The sequence below is a fragment of the Cynara cardunculus genome (assembly GCF_001531365.2).
Source record: "Cynara cardunculus var. scolymus isolate 2C chromosome LG 10, CcrdV1, whole genome shotgun sequence".
In the NCBI taxonomy this organism is placed as follows: domain Eukaryota; kingdom Viridiplantae; phylum Streptophyta; class Magnoliopsida; order Asterales; family Asteraceae; genus Cynara; species Cynara cardunculus.
In genome coordinates this window covers 19,534,008-19,552,038 of record NC_037537.1, presented here as the reverse complement: position 1 = coordinate 19,552,038, position 18,031 = coordinate 19,534,008, and the positions used below count along the sequence as shown (strand labels likewise).

At 35.4% G+C, this 18,031-nt stretch overlaps 3 protein-coding genes across 7 annotated transcripts; 1 reads left to right on the top strand and 2 right to left on the bottom strand.

Annotated features, from left to right (window-relative positions):
• Positions 1-1,885: 1,885 nt before the first annotated feature.
• LOC112520088 (F-box/FBD/LRR-repeat protein At1g13570-like) lies at positions 1,886-3,528 on the bottom strand. The gene is made up of 5 exons (XM_025128389.1): positions 3,504-3,528; positions 2,833-3,435; positions 2,605-2,783; positions 2,355-2,525; positions 1,886-2,258 (listed from the first exon to the last, which is right to left on the bottom strand). The coding sequence occupies exons 1-5, from the start codon at positions 3,526-3,528 to the stop codon at positions 1,968-1,970; spliced, it is 1,269 nt and encodes a 422-aa protein (XP_024984157.1). The 3' UTR covers positions 1,886-1,967.
• Positions 3,529-3,964: 436 nt separating this feature from the next.
• On the top strand, positions 3,965-5,897 carry LOC112520086 (F-box/FBD/LRR-repeat protein At1g13570-like). Its single transcript, XM_025128388.1, has 5 exons — positions 3,965-4,273; positions 4,435-5,041; positions 5,130-5,244; positions 5,324-5,494; positions 5,589-5,897. The coding sequence occupies exons 1-5, from the start codon at positions 4,168-4,170 to the stop codon at positions 5,883-5,885; spliced, it is 1,296 nt and encodes a 431-aa protein (XP_024984156.1). The 5' UTR covers positions 3,965-4,167; the 3' UTR covers positions 5,886-5,897.
• Positions 5,898-7,305: 1,408 nt separating this feature from the next.
• LOC112519053 (NAD-dependent protein deacylase SRT2) lies at positions 7,306-15,246 on the bottom strand. Of its 5 annotated transcripts, none has more exons than XR_003069897.1 (11): positions 15,132-15,238; positions 14,389-14,431; positions 14,051-14,270; positions 13,878-13,961; positions 13,405-13,450; positions 11,906-12,066; positions 11,694-11,823; positions 10,720-10,881; positions 8,931-9,058; positions 7,787-7,881; positions 7,306-7,715 (listed from the first exon to the last, which is right to left on the bottom strand). XR_003069897.1 is itself a non-coding variant. In XM_025126986.1 (11 exons), exons 1-11 carry the CDS (start codon positions 15,171-15,173, stop codon positions 7,665-7,667), a joined length of 1,149 nt encoding a protein of 382 aa, XP_024982754.1. In that variant the 5' UTR covers positions 15,174-15,246; the 3' UTR covers positions 7,306-7,664. The 5 variants fall into 5 exon arrangements, 4 of the variants coding, with proteins under 4 accessions (XP_024982754.1, XP_024982755.1, XP_024982753.1 ...); XM_025126986.1 differs by having other exon boundaries at positions 7,787-7,886; positions 13,878-13,943; positions 15,132-15,246; XM_025126987.1 differs by having other exon boundaries at positions 7,787-7,886; positions 14,385-14,431.
• Between the last annotated feature and the right edge of the window lie 2,785 nt (positions 15,247-18,031).

Here is an 18,031-nt window from a genome sequence, read left to right as displayed (position 1 = left end):
CAGTTAGCTCGTTTAAATATGCTTATGAACTCGTGAGTCTCTTTTAGCTCATATTCATCCAAATTGTTCGTTAGTGCATATTCCATTCAATTGTATTTGTTCTACGTCATGTATGTATGTATATATATATATGGCAAGGGCGTCTTGTCCTAATCATGCTATTTGAGTTATTCGAGTTAGTAAACGTTTATTTGTTCGGTAACATTTTGGTATGCTTTTTACCTCTAAAAATACATATGTTGGTACTTTTGATCGATTATGTATTCTTCGAATTGAGCCTCTTTATATTATGCCTACTTGTTATTCAACATAATTCCTTGTTTGACTTTTCATTTGACTTCGTTATTTATTGACCATATGTAAGAYRTATAACGTCACATTCRTTGTGAYAACTCAACTYTGGGTAACTCGAGCTACTAACCACCTATGGGKGTACCATAGGCACGTCATTGTGGCACCGATGGCGTGACACTARCCRTGGCAGTGTGATCAGTCCACGRCGTCTCCTCTTTTRTGCTCTTGTGAGAGCTATTTTGGTGTGATGGATATTCGATTTAGGAGGCGTATGGGTCGGCCCTAGCACATGTGATTCGTTTGTAGGGTGGATGTCGGTGTAGTGTCCAACGCCACATCTCACATTTGGTACGTGTGGATCTGCAGTCCAACGTACAGGCCTGTGTGGCCATATGTCTGACACTTGTCATGTTAGTTAATATGCAAGTGTATGCATTTTCGAGCTCGATGTGTCCCCTCATATGATTTCGTATGATTATGTTATTTGTAGATTTTCTAAGATTTTGGTACTCATTTGGTTCGATGTCTTGAGATAATTTTGGCATGTTTGTATTACCATTTTTCTATATTTGTTTATCCGTTCATTGGGCATTTGGCTCAGTCGTGTTTTCTTTTATTCCTCACGGCAGGTAATCAAGGGGGCGGCTAAGTCTTGTGACAAGGAGTAGACCAGGATCTTGGTTCAAGGTTTCGAGAGGTTTAGAGCTATGTTATTTCGCTTATTAGAATCTTTTTCTTTTGGCTATTAGATTAAATTTCTTTGGTTGTTTTTGGACTTTCCTCGGTTGTTGGAGGATTTTGGAAATAGTTTGTTTGGAGACCTTGATATCTTGTTTGAAGTTATATTCAATTTTGTTATTGGAAGATTTTATTTTGTATTGGAGACTATATTTTGGAGGTTTTATATAGCGGCTCCGTTACGTTTGAAGCAACCTCCCTTCCTTTGGAATGGGGTGTTACACATACATACATAAGATGATGTATTGAATTACATATATGATAAAAGCAAAACCGAAGTAAATAAACCAATTACTCGGTTCAAAGATTTTAAGGCACGTTCAGGAACTTGGTGGGATTTGGAATTGGATTCTACTCCAATCCAAGTTTTAGTTTAAAAGAAAGTCCAAAATTAAAATCCCGGGATTTCAATCAAATCCTATAAATATGAGATTTAGAAATCCAATGAGAGTAGATGGCATTTCACAATAATCCCGGGTTTGTTTGTAATAATGTTGTGAAATATGTTAAAAACTACTGCTTTTTTATAATAATAAACAAAAAGGTATTCAATTTCATTCCTGGATCTACAACCAAATACACCAAAGATTTTAAATCCTTCCAATTCGAAATTCTCCGAGATTCAAAACCCTCGAAAACGTTATAAGGTTATGTCGCACTAATTAAGAAATGAAGAACTGGCTTTTAAACGCTTATAACTCAAACCATACTTCTTGTAAAAATGCCAACAAGACACTGTAGTTTGCAAGAAGGGCGATCTTGGACAAAATACAATAATGCAAATGCAAAAATATCCATGGTATTTGGCATTTCATTTTGCAAGAAGGGCGATCACTATGGTTTTGTACCATCCTACCAATGTGGATCAACACAAGAGAACAAGAGTTTGGAAAGAAAAGAGAGAAAAGTAGACCGCACATCCTACATGTTTACGATCAGGGATCCAAGTAGATGATTTCTGCATGTCGTGACTCTCGAGGGAACCGCATAATCTCCTTAGCAATGTTAAGCCGTAGAAGTGCATCAGAAGCTTTAATCGGTATGATGGTCAACTTATCGAGAGATGGGGAATGAGCAAGTAAGAGCTTTATAAAAAGCAGTTCCGTTCTTGATCCTGTCAAGCTTTCTATGCTCACGGTTTCCAACTGATTCAATGTCCGACCAAAGCAGTTAGGGGATTCCAGATGATTTAAAGCCGTTTCTACATCGTAATGCATGCCCTGAGGCTATTAAAAAGACATAAAAAAAAACATTTAAGATTTAGCATCAAACTCTAATACCATATAAAAACGAAACAAAAACTAATAGCACTCTGTATTTACCATTGGAGAATAATGGATTCCTAGTCTTACTAGATTCCGTGAGGTCTGAAGCAAACTAAGAACACACTGAACTTGATCCATATCACTAAATTGAATATCTAACAACCACATCCACTTTATACTATTATCTGCATGAGGAAGCCAATTCGACATCTTGTCTGCACTCAGAAACTACAAGGCGAAAGTGAGATACCATTATAACCCAAAAAAGGTGAGAACTAAGCATTCAAAATGTAATTTTGTGTAATACCTTGATAAAATGACCATCGATGATAAACCGTTGAACATTGGGCAAGATACTTAACAACCTGGCCAGATTCATGTATTCGACTCGTAGAATATTTTCTATGGGTTTCCGTAAAGTTATACAAACCACAGTTAGGCTTGGATTATTCGCTAACCGGCACAACATGGCATCAGGGCAAGTGACGAGAGACAAATACTGCAGGTTACGAGCATTGATGTTGAAATTGCAGACGTGTGCAATTATACAGGGTAAAATTCCTAAGTCGTGGTAAACTGACCTTAGTTACACAACAATTAGGCCCAAAGACAATATTCTTGAGAAAAAGATCTTTAAGATTGGGAAAACCCTCAAACTCGAGAGGTGTGTTGAAGATACAGTTCTTAAGTTTCAACTTCTTCAATTCTGAGCAAGAAAACACATGAGATGGAAGTGGATAAAGGGAATTTGCATTAATAAGGACGAGTTCCCTGACACTGCTTCTTGATAGGAATAACATCCATTGATGCACTTCTTGGAAGCCATCAAGAGAAATATTCGGTATATAGAGATATAATTTCGATATAGCACGTGGGTGAAGAATCAAGATTTGGTTTACGATCCTTATAAACCCATTAAGACCGAAAGCTACATATTTTACAATTTTTTTGGCGAATTGCTCGTCAAGGACCAACGACGTCATTGTAGTCCATCTGTACCTCCACCTTTTCGATAGAACACTTGTCCTTACGGCATCTTGAACCGAGAGACGCTCTAAGATTGAGTCAATCAAATGCTCTGGCAGGTTACTGATTCTATCCTCTTCAACACAACTTAGAAACCTCTTTTTACGATCCTCTGTCAAAATATCAAGACCAAGTTATTTCAAGATAATAATCGTTCGATCAAAATAATAGTCAAATAACCTGGCAAGATATCAAGATTTCTCATTCGGATTTCTTATAATCAAAGGTTTATGAAGTAGAAACTTACTCATCCTCATCAACTGAAGTTGCAGGACTTTGAACGTCGAAAGAATTGAGAATTAGAAGAAGAAACGAATAGATTGAACCGACTAAAGGTTATCTCTGCTTTTCTCGGAAAAGAGATGGATTCATTTATAGTGCTCACCTTCCCAGAAGGTGAACGGTTCAAATCTCAACCGGTACAACAAGGCATCAGGGATAGAAATCTCATATATCGATAGAAATCTCTGTGCTAGATACAGAGGCAATTTCAAGATTTCTTGAAATGGTTAAAATCAATGATGCTGAAGGTCTGGTGAAAACCCAGATGGGTAACTTTTGGATTGGTTAACATCCATCGATCCAGATAGCTAAATCCCACCCGAATTTAACCTCGTTTTGTATTGTTTAACAGGGTTCCACCATGGAGAACACTCATGCGACCACGATGATATCATGGAAATGTAATATCAAGGAGACATGGGAAGATGGGATCGCCGGTCTCGGAAGAGGAATAGCCATTCTTGGGGGCATGAATCGTTTATTAGGAAAGGACCAAATATTCTTGGGAGCCGAATAGCCATTCTTGAACCTTATGCATTTATTGGGAAGGTGAGCACTATAAATGAATCCATGTCTCTTCCAAGTAAAGCAGTTGCTTCAACTTTCAATCTATGCGTTTCCTCTTCTAATTCTCAAAAAGCCCTGCAACTTCCAATTGATGAAGATGAGTAAGTTTCTACTTCATAAACCTTTGATTATAAGCAATCCGAATGAGAAATCTTTATATCTTTCTACTGCTCTGTCTATTTTAATTCCAAGATTTTGTTTGACTACTATTTTGATCGAACGATTATTATCTCGAAATAACTTGGTCTTGATATTTTGACAGAGGATCGTAATCTAAGTTGTGTTGAAGAGGATAGAATCAGTAACCTGCCAGAGCATTTGATTGGCTCAATCTTAGAGCGTCTCACGGTTCAAGATGCCGTAAGGACAAGTGTTCTATCGAAAAGGTGGAGGTACAGATGGACTACAATGACGTCGTTGGTCCTTGACGAGCAATTCGCCAAAAAAATTGTAAAATATGTAGCTTTCGGTCTTAATGGGTTTATAAGGATCGTAAACCAAATCTTGATCCTTCACCCACGTGCTATATCGAAATTATCTCTCTATATACCGAATATCTCTCTTGATAGCTTCCAAGAAGTGCATCAATGGATGTTATTCCTATCAAGAAGCAGTGTCAGGGAACTCGTCCTTTTTAATGCAAATTCCTTTTATCCACTTCCATCTCATGTGTTTTCTTGCTCAGAATTGAAGAAGTTGAAACTTGAGAACTGTATCTTCAACACACCACTCGAGTTTGAGGGTTTTCCCAATCTTAAAGATCTTTTTCTCAAGAATATTGTCTTTGGGCCTAATTGTTGTGTAACTAAGGTCAATTTACCACGACTTAGAAAGTTGACCCTGAATAATTGCACACAACATCAATGCTCGTAACCTGCAGTGTTTGTCTCTCGTCACTTGCCCTGATGCCATGTTGTGCCGGTTAGCGAATAATCCAAGCCTAACTGTGGTTTTTTAAACTTTACGGAAACCCATAGAAAATATTCTACGAGTCGAATACATGAATCTGGCCAGGTTGTTAAGTATCTTGCCCAATGTTCAACACTTTTTCATCGATGGTCATTTTATCAAGGTATTACACAAAATTACATTTTTAACACTTAGTTCTCACCTTTTTTGGGTTATAATGGTATCTCACTTTCGCCTTGTAGTTTCTGAGTGCAGACAAGATGTCGAATTGGCTTCTTCATGCAGATAATAGTATTGAGTTCTTGTGGTTTAAAGATATTCAACTTAGTGATATGGATCAAGTTCAGAGTGTGCTTAGTTTGCTTCAGACCTCACCGAATCTAGTAAGACTAGATATCATTTATTCTCCGATGGTAAATATAGAGTGCTATTAGTTTTTGTTTTGTTTTTATATGGTATTAGAGTTTGATGCTAAATCTTAAATGTTTTTTTATGTCTTTTTAATAGCCTCAGGGCATGCATTACAATGTAGAACCGGCTTTAAATCATCTGGAATCCCCTAACTGCTTGGGTCGGACATTGAAACAGTTGGAAACCATGAGCATAAAAAGCTTAACAGGATCAAGAACGCAAATGCTTTTTAGAAAGCTCTTACTTGCTCATTCCCCATCTCACGATAAGTTGACCATCATAGTGAGTAAAACTTCTGATGCACTTCAACGGCTTAACATTGCTAAGGAGATTATGCAGTTCCCTCGAGCCTCACGACAAGCAGAAATCATCTACTTGGATCCCAGATCGTGAACATGTAGGATGTGCGGTCTACTTTTCTCTCTTTTGTTCCCAAACTCTTGTTCTCTTATGTTGATCCACATTGGTAGGATGGTACAAAACCATACAGATCGCCCTTCTTGCAAAATGAAATGCCAAGTACCATGGATATTTTTGCATTTGCATTATTGTATTTTGTCCAAGATCGCCCCTCTTGCAAACTACAGTGTCTTGTTGGCATTTTTACAAGCATTTAAAAGCCAGTTCTTCATTTCTTAATTAGTGCGACAGAACCATATAACGTTTTCGAGGGTTTTGAATCTCGGAAAATTTCGAATTGGAAGGATTTAAAATCTTTGGTGTGTTTGGTTGTAGATCGGGGAATGAAATTGAATACCTTTTTGTTTATTATTATTAGAAAGCGGTAGTTTCTAACATATTTCAAAACATTATTACAAACAAATTCTATGAAATTTTGTGAAATACCATCTACCCTCGTTGAATTTCTAACTCTCATATTTGTGGGATTTGATTGAAATCTCGGGATTTTAATTTCGGACTTTCTTTTAAACTAAACCTTGGGTTGGAGTAGAATCCAATTCCAAATCCCACGAAGTTCTTCAAATTGAACGTGCCCTAAAAATTTGGAACCGAGTAATTGGTTCATTTACTTCGGTTTTGCTTTTATCATATTTATAATTCAAAACATCATATTATGTATGTATGGGAATGCGTACTTTAAGCTTGTTATTTTTGCAGGAAAAGTTTGTGATTCTACTACATCTAAGAGGAGAAATTAAATAGGAGAGGAAGGTTAGAGAACAGAACACAGGTCAAATGTTCCTCACCCGAATATATTATTAGTCTACAATAGCTTAAGGCTTTTAAAGAAGTTTCTCCCCTATGTTTTTAATACCGGCTGTTAATCGACTCTACTACACCACCATGGTTATAATGTTTGCTCTTACTTCTACAATAACGTTTAAGACTTTACATTTGGTTTTCTTTGTGTTTTGCGGTTGTGTGAAACTGTGAATTAATTTGTGTTCGACATGATACATGGTACCTCTCTTGGAAATTGTCATGATACATGTTTCGTATGGTTTGCCTTCAACTCACCATTTAGAGGCCGTTTAACCATACCTTCAACTCACTATTTAGAGGCCGTTTATGGAAGCTAACGCTAATCAGGTAAGCCATTATACCTTTTACCTGGTAAGATTCAGAATTTATCCATTAAGCACTTACCCTGGTTGGCATTTGGTAAACAGCCCATAATGAATGATATTTTTGTCAAAAAATGGCATCAAGGATTGGTCATCAACTTCCATCTCATGCATTTTCTTTTCTTCATAAAAGTTTTATTGTAATATTCTTCACCATCAACTATTTTACATATTGCAAGGGTAAAATGGTAATGTACTTGTATCTTTATCGGATGATAAACGAGTCCTTGAAGCAAAAGTCTTAATGGAGATTAAACAATCTGTACTTCAATTTTTAGCAACAGGCATCCATGTAACAACTACTTGATACATTGATTACAAATTTATTTTTGAGTGTCGCCCGTGTATATATAGAATACAAAAGTCTTACACAAGATACATCCATCAGCTTCAACAAACAATGTTTGCAGACGGCAATCACCCTTGATCTTGAAGAAAGTCAGTAGAAAACAATAGATAAGTAGAACAAACCCATGTCAAAACCATAACTTGTGAAGAGTTGACCAAGTTGACACCATCCATCGACTAATTTCAAGTACAAGCCGTGAAGTCTCAGATAGTATGACGTGTGGTCCTGTTTGAAGTCTCAGATAGCAGGAACGCTGAGCGAACCAGTGTTGAGCAGCCGTGGTAATATCTGCATTGACAGTGCACCACAATCAGGTAAATGCAAGCGGTCCAACATGACGAAATTTAACATTTATACACCTCTCCTAGACGGGCGTTGATTTTCAAATCTGCAAACTCATCGGCTCGAGTGATGCCTATATTCACAATTGCTGTAGCAGCACCAGCCTCATGAGCTGCTCTGCACAAATCAATTAAGATCTCTCAATTAAACAAGAAAACATGACGATGAAGCAGTAATTTTTGGATCACAGAAAGTTATGTTAAAACAACCAATTGTGATTACAGATGATTTAGAAAATTGAGAAGTTTGGCTTGCAAATGCCATTATTCGATTACACCATCTACCTCTTCTGTGGTTCCACCGCATTGAGTAAATAGGACCCATTTTGATGTATTTATATCTTTCCGCACCATATAAAATGATGAAAATGTTGGGCGGGTGAAATGAATAGCATCTCATATATATAGGGGCAGGTTCTATTAGGAACCTAACATTGATTAGGAACTTGGGAACAGCCCACTGTGCAACACATAGCATATTCATCAGAAATATGGACGTGTAACATATTCATCATGAATGTTGAAACATATTCATGATGAATAACACGTCCATATTCATCATGAATGTGTTACTTATTCACGATGAATGTTCATCCTGAAGGACACATGGCGTGTTGTGGGCGGTTTCTGGGTTCCTAACGGAACTTTCCTCTATCTATATATATAGATATAGATATATATACACACATATATAAATGATCTGTAACAGAAGATCATTCACAAAATTGTGACAAACCCCCCATTGGTTTAGAGTTGATGGTTTTGCTACAAGGTTCATATGTGTGCTTTCCTTTCAAGCTGTATCCTCAACCAAACATAGGAGACTTTCTTACTTCAAAATGAAATTTCAAGACAACTTCATATGCTAAGAAAATCAAATGCTTAGGAAAAATGTTCACAAATCAAGAATCATAAGTAATTTTTTGATCCTCTGAATTCATAAATCCACATACCAAAAAGTCCATTAAAACTTGCACAATCATAAAGCTACATCTTGAACTGAAGCCCTGTTTGACTTGATGAAAACTCACAGACCCCAGTTCACAACATTATTAACTGAATAAAATATGATAAACTTTTTATTAATGAGAACCTGTTCCTAGTGGATGTGTCACACGAAAAAAGTTCAACAACTACAGGCAACGGAAAGCAAGATATGTACCTGACAAGGCGGAAAGCAGACATAGTCATTACTGATGAACCAAGGACAAGGAAAGCATCACACCCTTTAGCAGCTTCCATGGCTATATTGGCTCTATCCTTGGGTACATTATCACCAAAAAAGACAACCTTCAAAACCAAGAAACATTAGCACAGTTAGATCCTGTAATAAGTTGATGGATGTCAAAAGATTGGCTTCTAATGGATCAAACAACAACCTGAACATAATCATAGGTCAGTGTTAACTCCCTACTACTTCAAGGACAAAAACAACCAACTTAGGGGCCATTTACCAAACGCTAATCAGGTAGCACTTACAAGGTAAGAGTCAACACCATCACTTAGGGGCCGTTTACACTTACCTTGGTAAGCGCTTACCGGTTCTATTACTTTTTTTTTATTAACCTGGATATCCAACCCGCTATGCGAGCCGACTAATCCCAGGGCGACCACCTGCAAAGCAGATAGCCCGGAGTCACCGCATTTGAACCTCCATGGCCACAAGGGATTTTTATTCCTGCTTGGATTTGAACCTGGGACCTCCTGGTACTTTTTGACCTTTGGAGCCAAGCTCAAACCAATCAAGCACCACCCTTGTGGTTCGGTTCTATTACTTTACCAAGTGAACATAATAAGGACTGAGAATCTTACCCAATAAGAGGGAAAACAAGGATTGAGAGTCTTACCCGATAAGTGAAGGTGATGACTCTTACCCGGTAAGTGCTTACCGGGGTTATTTACACTTACCATCAATCCATTATGATGGCAGGAAATGTTACCCCATAAGATAAATTAGAGTGGTGACTTTTGCCATTAAGCACTTACCATCAATCCATTGTGATGGCCGGAAATGTTACCCCATAAGATAAATTAGCATGATGACTTTTGCCATTAAGCACTTACCTGGTAAGCGTTTGGTAAGGCTCCTAGCTTTCCAGCTAGATTCTCGGCCATCAATGGCATAGTATTGCCCTATTGGTAATTTGGTAAACGCTAACCGGGTAAGAGTCACCACCCTCGCTTACCTTACCGGGTAAGATTCTCGGCCATCAAAATGGCATAGTAAGATTTTTGGTAACCGTCTTTTGCTTGGTAAGCACTAGCCGGGTAAGAGTCTCCACCCTAACTTACCAGGCAAGATTCTTGTTACTTGTTATGGCTTTTAGGGGTAAGATTCTTGGTCCTTACCATGCTCACCCAGTATGCACTTACCCGGTTACAGTTTGGTAAACGGCTCCTTAGTCAAATGTCTCAAATACCTTGTAAAACATAGGGGAAACCTTGGACAAAACCAATATGACCTATAATCTGTAATGATGACAATGGGCAAATTGCTAATTTAGCTACAAATGTTCCCATTTACAAGACAGGTACCAAGATGAATATTGTTGCAATTTTTATGGGAGGGAAGGAGTATGATGCAAGAGAGAGTGAGGTTATCGACTTAATAGTAATGGATGTGAAGAACTTAGGTCTTTATAGGGGCTTGCTGATACTTATTATGCTGCAGTTGTAGGCATGATAAGTTCTTTTTTGGAGTATATAACATTTTTATGCAGCAAATACTAACGCACACTCCTCAGCTGTGGTAAGGTTTGAACCCTTGACCTCCTGGGAGGTTAGACTCTACCGGTAACCTAGGTACGGCTGGGCCAATGCCCTTTGGTGGCATGATAAGTTCCCCGTCATTTGTGACACCTATGATATTTACTTCCATGAACAAATCCTCAAGACTGTTTACTTCCTCATCATCAAAATGGATATGGCACTAGTTAAGGGAATCGCCTTACATCGGGTTTAAGTACCCCATTGCATTTTGAGCAAGTTGGTATGTGGAAATCTTCTTCCCAGAATTTTTCATCAATTTCAATATCACCATCAGGCCTCTGCTTCATCCCAAAACTCTTATCTGACTTGCTGTCATAAGCTAGACTTTCTATAGCTTCTGCCCACTGCACTGAACAATTATATCTCATTACATATAAAGAAGGGGAAAAAGGGAAAAACTGTGATACAGCTTGTGAGTAGTGACAATTTCATATTCATCATTATCATGCAGAAGTAGCAGAAATTTGAATCAGGAGACATCCATCATATATCAAAATTTGAAGAACCAAGATCCTAACCCAATAGATGAACCTAAGATGAGCTAAATATAACTCATTTAAGAGAGGTAGCTTTATTTCATAATTTTAATGATAAAATTCCAAAAAATAAACTATGCTACTTCAAATAAATGTTCAAAAGGTGCAACCGAACAGAAATTCAAAATATGTGAAAGAACCAAGAGAAGTTGGATAAAGAAATGAAGCCCTAACCATACCTTTTGACCAACAAATATCTGACCAAAAATGTTTTTTCTTAAAATCGCAATAGAGTAGGTTAAGTTTAATTATTAGGAACAATTTGCCAATGAAAGGTAATATATGGATACATAATATTGAAGTAAGGAATATAGAGACCGAAAATAAAACGAGGACGCCCGAGGATTTAGGTTCACATCAATTTTGGAGAAAATGACACAACATTAATTGAGATGAATTGGTCATTTCTTTGCCACATACAGGAATATGGGGAGTGCATCACAAGAACAAGACTTTACAATCTATCAAGTTATACAGCAACATGATAATGTGATTATGTTACTGGTTAACCATAGCTTTGAAAGATTACTAGTGCGAAGGTGACTTAAATATCACAAAAGGGCTGCACAATTATTACTAAGAAGCAAAAGAAATAGCAATTGCAATTTGAAGGTTTTGACCTTTGGATTTTGGGACTTCAATTGGTCTTGAAAGGACTCCCGTGGAAAAGAAAACCAACAATCCACACAACCGACAGTATAAACAGTCCCATGTAACTCAAGCGGGCTACTACCAGCACGATGGTGCAACCTGGGACAGGAAATACTATTTAATCTCAGTGAAATACCATTCAAGATTAGCTATTTAATATATTTTGGGGGGAAAGGTTCACCTATCTACATTTTGTGTAATCATAAAGCTTATTCGGCAGGCTTTTTCTAGAGATGATAATGCAGTATGAGCTACACTAGGCTTTGCTTCATTGAACTTTCTCCATCCTGCATAGCTCCTTGCCCAATACCGCCTTCGTGCACGGCTAGAACGAATAAATTGCTGCGCACATAGAGAAGATACAGTAGAACTAAAAATCAAGGATACTTGCCACAATTATATAAGCAAATAAGACCACATTAAAGGCTTGGCGTAATAATCTATCACAGCCAATAGATATATGAAACTAGAGTCCTTACTAACAATGTATGCATTGCATTCTTATCCAAGTAGAAACTAATTACTCACTTAATCCCACTCTTAAGTAATGATGAGAAAATTTCCATATCTGCTATAACTAAATTAAATACTGGTTTTTAGTATAATGCTTGAAATCAGTAGTACACTACGGACATATTTCTTTTTCTTCTTGCCCTTGATACTATTCCAGGAGGAGCTGCTCCTCAACTATCTACCCCTTTCTTTGAAATTCTAAGCCGAAAAAGCAGAGTGTGGGGCACTAACATATGCATCTATAGGGTGTTCGTATTCAAGGTATCCATAAAGCTCAAGGAAAAGGGCTCCCAACAAATAGCATGTAGGGCCCACTTGATGGACCTACGAGGGGTTTGTGTGGGAAGGTGGTGGCGGATTCAGGATTTTTGTTTAATGGAGGCATCTTTAAGGTAGACTAAAGGCTCGCAAAGTCGCCCGATGCATTTTTAGCCTAATTCCACCATTTCGAGGGATTTTTAAAGTTATTTGGTTGATTTCAAGGAATTTTTTAGTGTTTTTGTCGATTTTGAGGGACTTTTTTGGTTTTTTGGATTGATTTCAAGAGACTTTTTTGGTTTTTTGGTTCATTTTGAGGTACTTTTTTGGTTGGTAGGGTCACAGGTGGGAAATTACTGGGGGGAACTATGGTAGAATGTTAAAAAAACATGATTCTCAGTTGAGGGTGGGTTGGTGGGCTCATCATGAATTAGGTCGGGGTGGCTGGTGGTTTCGGGAAGTACTTTAGGAATTTGGGGATTTCATGCCCCACGAGTGAGTTGCCAAGTGCCCCCTAGGAGGCCAGTCTACCACCAAGCAAGGTAGTTGTGTAGGAAGAATATAGTATCCTGAGTTCACTCATACCCTTAGGGGCTGAGACTGAATCGGTTAACCTATATCAAAGAGGAAAAAAATTACTTTAATGGGGGCCCATCCCCCCACTTTTCAATGCTACGTCTGCCCCTGCAGGAAGGCCTCTTCCTTGAGCACTATCCAGTAGTTGTTAGGGATACCTCAAATCCAATATTCCATTATTATCCATCAAAGCAACATCCAACCCCATTGCAATATAAAGGATAGATGGGAAAATTACAAAGTGTAAAGGAATCACAAGTTAAGAGTAAAAAGGGATAAACAATCAACAACCAGCGAAATGCAACCATTAGCAACCAGATGCCTTCAGATCACCTGATGTGTAATCGGTTTGAAGCCAGTACTATAAGCTCCATTCGGGCTGCAGTTATATGGGAGGGGAGAAGGAAAAAATAATGTTGTTACTACTTGGGAGATGAATGAATTGAACATGAGCACAATGTTAAAATCTACAGCAAGGGAAAAAAGAAGTTGTCTCTAACTCAGGAACTAAGCACACACAATCAGATTTTATGCCCCTTTATGAATCCAGAAAATGAATTGGGAAAAGCTAAATATAACAACGAAGAATTGTGTGCCTAATTCATAGTATACAAATGGATGAAAAGATGTGTTTAAATGTATTCTTGAAACCTCTTTAAGAAGCAGCTGGTCAAAGATATAATCACATGACAAATATTATATACATCCTGACAAATATTATATACATCCTGACCTTATTTTGTAATACAAGTTTAATGGGTATCTTTTTGTTGATTCAAGATGTTGTATATATAGATTGAAAGTACCTTCTATAATCAGGAATTCCACACTCTGTGCTTATCCCAGCTCCAGTCAAAGCAACAAGTTTGGTACTGCAAAAAGGTGCAAATCTTGGGTGTTTAAGGTCATTGATTATCTCATACATAGAAGAAATTGAAACTTCAATCGCAATATCGAATCTGATGGCGTCAAAACTTACCTTCTATCGAAAAACTCATATAAAAGATTGACATCTTTAGTGCTTGGTGGATCTGAGTCGGGGACCAGTTTCCTGTCTTTTAGAGAGTTCGAAGGTGGATTTTTAACACTCTCCCAAGAGGAGCCAGGAACTGAGATTCGGCACACTGTCTGTAAATGCTTTACAGAGCCTCGAAAGGATATTGTCATAGCTTTACCATGAAATCTACAATATTTGCTAGCTGGATAAACAGCATCAATTAGAAGGCAATAAACATAGAAAATTATAACATGATTTCATATACAGGCTCAGCAATCTGATGATATGAAAAGAAGTAGAAAGAAGCATGCATTACTTGCCTGTCGTAATACGGGCAAGAACTTCCCGTGCATTATTGAAAGACTGCATTTTCGAATTGGAAAAAATCAGAATAATGCCTTCCATGGTTGAATGATCAAACCAATCATGACTCAAGTATTTTCAAATTACAACTTTAATTGATATGATATATCATATATGCTGTACGCAAACCTTTTTGCCCCAATTTGTGCATCATGTCAGTTCATTTTCAACCTTCTAAGAGTAATTCAGAAAGATTCTTCAATTTATTATTCCACTTCAACATTGCAAACCCAGATTCTTTCAATATACATAAAGAGGACGGTGGTCCTCAATCAAGTCCTTTGTCCTAACTCCTAACTACTTAAGAGTTGCTAGAAGAACCCTAAATCCTAATCGCTCTAAGGTTTCATTCCACTCCCTTCTCCATAAAAATTGATTAAAAGCTATAACGACCTCATTCTTAATCGCACACTGCCAGTTCATTCATGCTTAAAAGCCACAATCAGTATCTAAAAACAATAAACCTTTTCATCGTTCAAACAACAAGTGTTGCTGAATATTTCTGCAATCTGAATTTCAACTATCAGAATACGATTATAAACAATTAAGACTTTAAGAGCAAGTTCACATCACGGAACAGCAGTTCAAATGATAAAAGAAATTAAACGAGGGTTATTCATTTTAAATTTCAAAAGAACGGGGAATTGAAAGGAATACATAATATTCAATCATAAGAAAAGAGAAAGAGATAATTGATTACAGGAAATAAGTATTGGGAAGAAATACGAATCGCCATGGCCATTGGAGCTCTGTATACTATTGAAGAACCTGATGGCGCATTGCCTTCGTCGTCAACATAGTCGGTTGGTCTGTAGAATGATATTTCCACGTTGCTAGATTTTGCACCATTTAAATGATCATATAAACTCTCATAATTTTTTTTATTCTGATATTTTACTTTCAGTATTATTTATTATTACAATGTATTTTTAAATAATTTTTTGTTAGTACATTTTACTTTAAAAAATTAATCTATTATAACATTTTGATTTAAATTTACTCATTATATTATATTTTTCTGTCACCTTACTTTCTTGTAGGCTGTTCTCATTTATCTGACCGCTGACGTAACATTTTTTATTATAATATTATATTTTCAAAATTATTTATTATAGGATCATCGGTTCCTATTGCAACATTGTACTTTTAGTTTTAACATTTCGTTATTTAAACATTATATATTTAATCAAACATATTACCTAAATTAGTATATGTTTCTAATCTTGAATTTCAATTAAAAATTCAATCTTCCAAAATCGAGATTATAGTAATGGATAACCTCTTGATTTAAATTAAGATGATATGACACATGTTACAAAGTTTTCATGTCATGTCATTGTCCACGTAAGATCTTCACGTATAAAATTTTGTCTAGGTGACATTTATTATTACAACATTATACTTTGAATTTTTTTTAAATATTATTTAATAGATAATTAAATGAATTAGAAAACTCCTTTATTATTCGTTTATATATCAATATTAAGAAGATTAATAAAATATTAGTTATCTTACTAACATTTTAAAAAAATGTATTTTTTGAAAGAAAAAAAAAGAATTATTACGTTTTTTTTTTACCAAAAAAATATTTATCTTATAAAAAAATATCATACTTGTTTAAGGAAAACTACTTGACATATAAATATATCAAATTAATTAAAAATAATTGAGTTATTCATTAATATAACAATATTAAGAAAACTTGTAAAGCATAATTTATCTCGTTAACATTCTAAAAAACATTAAAATACATGTATTTTTTTTAACAAAATAAAATAATTGTTACCTTTTTTTTCCAGATAAAATAATTATACTGAAAATAATATATCATATTTATTTAAGAAATATTTTACTCTAAAATAATTAATTGCATGCAATTTAATAATTAAAAGTTTTAAGAAAATTGAAATGTTTTTAATCGTTACCAGGAAAAGTGAAAATCATTAAAATAATTGGAAAAAAGTTTTTTTTTTATTTTAATCATATCATCAAAATGATGTGTCATCAATATTACATCATTTGAACCAAGAATTTAGATCATTTCTTACCCTTTTCATCATAGTAGCATTAATATTTAGTTAGGATTGATCTAGTGCCTCTTAAATCACCACAGTAGCCTTAATATTTAGTTAGGATTGATCAAATGATTTAAGATCATTTCTTACCCTTTTCATCATAACTTATATTCTCATCGAAACCTAACCCTGTATCATATTACATATAATTTTGATTTTTAGCTTAACGCTTTAAGTATCCTACTTACTTTTGTCCATTTAACAGTTATACTGTTTTAGCACTTTAGTCTAGTACCCCAATTCCTTCCTCCTATGACGTATTTCCTTATCCGCCTAATTCCTAATTACTATTGCTATATGCAATTCCTTCACCTTACGTCTCTAATTTGAAGATTGAACTTTCTCAGTTAACTAATCTCATTCATCTGCAAGAATCGAATTTGTAGTTTACTCTATATTTGATTACTATTTTGGATCGGTTGAAATTAATTAAAACCTCATTTACATCATAGTAAAAAAAAATATTTTTATTTATTAAAAACTTATTTTAAAATGTAAAATACTTAGTGACTTTTTATTTGTTATTTTTAATCTGTAATTATAATTATAATTTGTCTATTTTATATTATAATAATTATTTTATACTTTCCTAAATAAGAAAAAGGTGGACCATCTTCTATTAATACTACACAAAAATTCAAAGGAGTAATGCTTAGAAAAATGAAGGCTAAAATGCAAATAAAACACCATCTAAAGACTAAAAACACATTCATTACACAATTTTGAATAATTTGGATGATCAATAGCCCACGGGTAAGTCGGGACCTCTGAATTACAATTAAACCGACAACTTAACCGAATCACAATGGTTTCGGATTGTTCATTTTGCAGATTTAATGGTTCAGTTAACTGAGAAAAGTAAGTTTCCGTTTCGATTTTTTTTTACCATATTGGGATGAACAAAATAGCAAATTATACTACTATTTTATTTACATAATTTTCTTCTAGATGAATTGGTAAATATATATAAAATTAACATTAGATGAATTTATTTATCTTTAAACAAAAGTACAAGAAATTGAGGTATATTTAACAAAACCATCAACCAACATTATCATTGTAGCATGATTGCAAGAAATAACGCTAACAAAACAATCAATGTGTGCAGGAACGACTGTCAAAGTGGAGTTTTTTTATCCAAACAGACTACGACGCTGGGGGAAACCATTATTTGGAGAGTTTTAATTGGGATTTGTTATTTGGACTAGGATGGAGATGAGAACTACAAATAATAAAAATATGTAACTGAATTTGGACTCAAAAAAATATTGGAGGCCTTGTTCAGTGTCTTGTATGGAGTACCCCAAAGGACGACCCAATGTCCCGTAATGAAACACTCCAAAGGACGACCTTGAGTTTGGATTAAAGAAAAAAGGTTATTTAGTCATTTGGTTTGTTTATAATTTTTGATTCAGTTAAATCGGATTAAAAAATTATATGATTATTTTTTATATTTCATATTGAAATTTTATAAACATAATAAGTATATGTATATTTTTTTTTAACCATATGAGTATCTAAATAT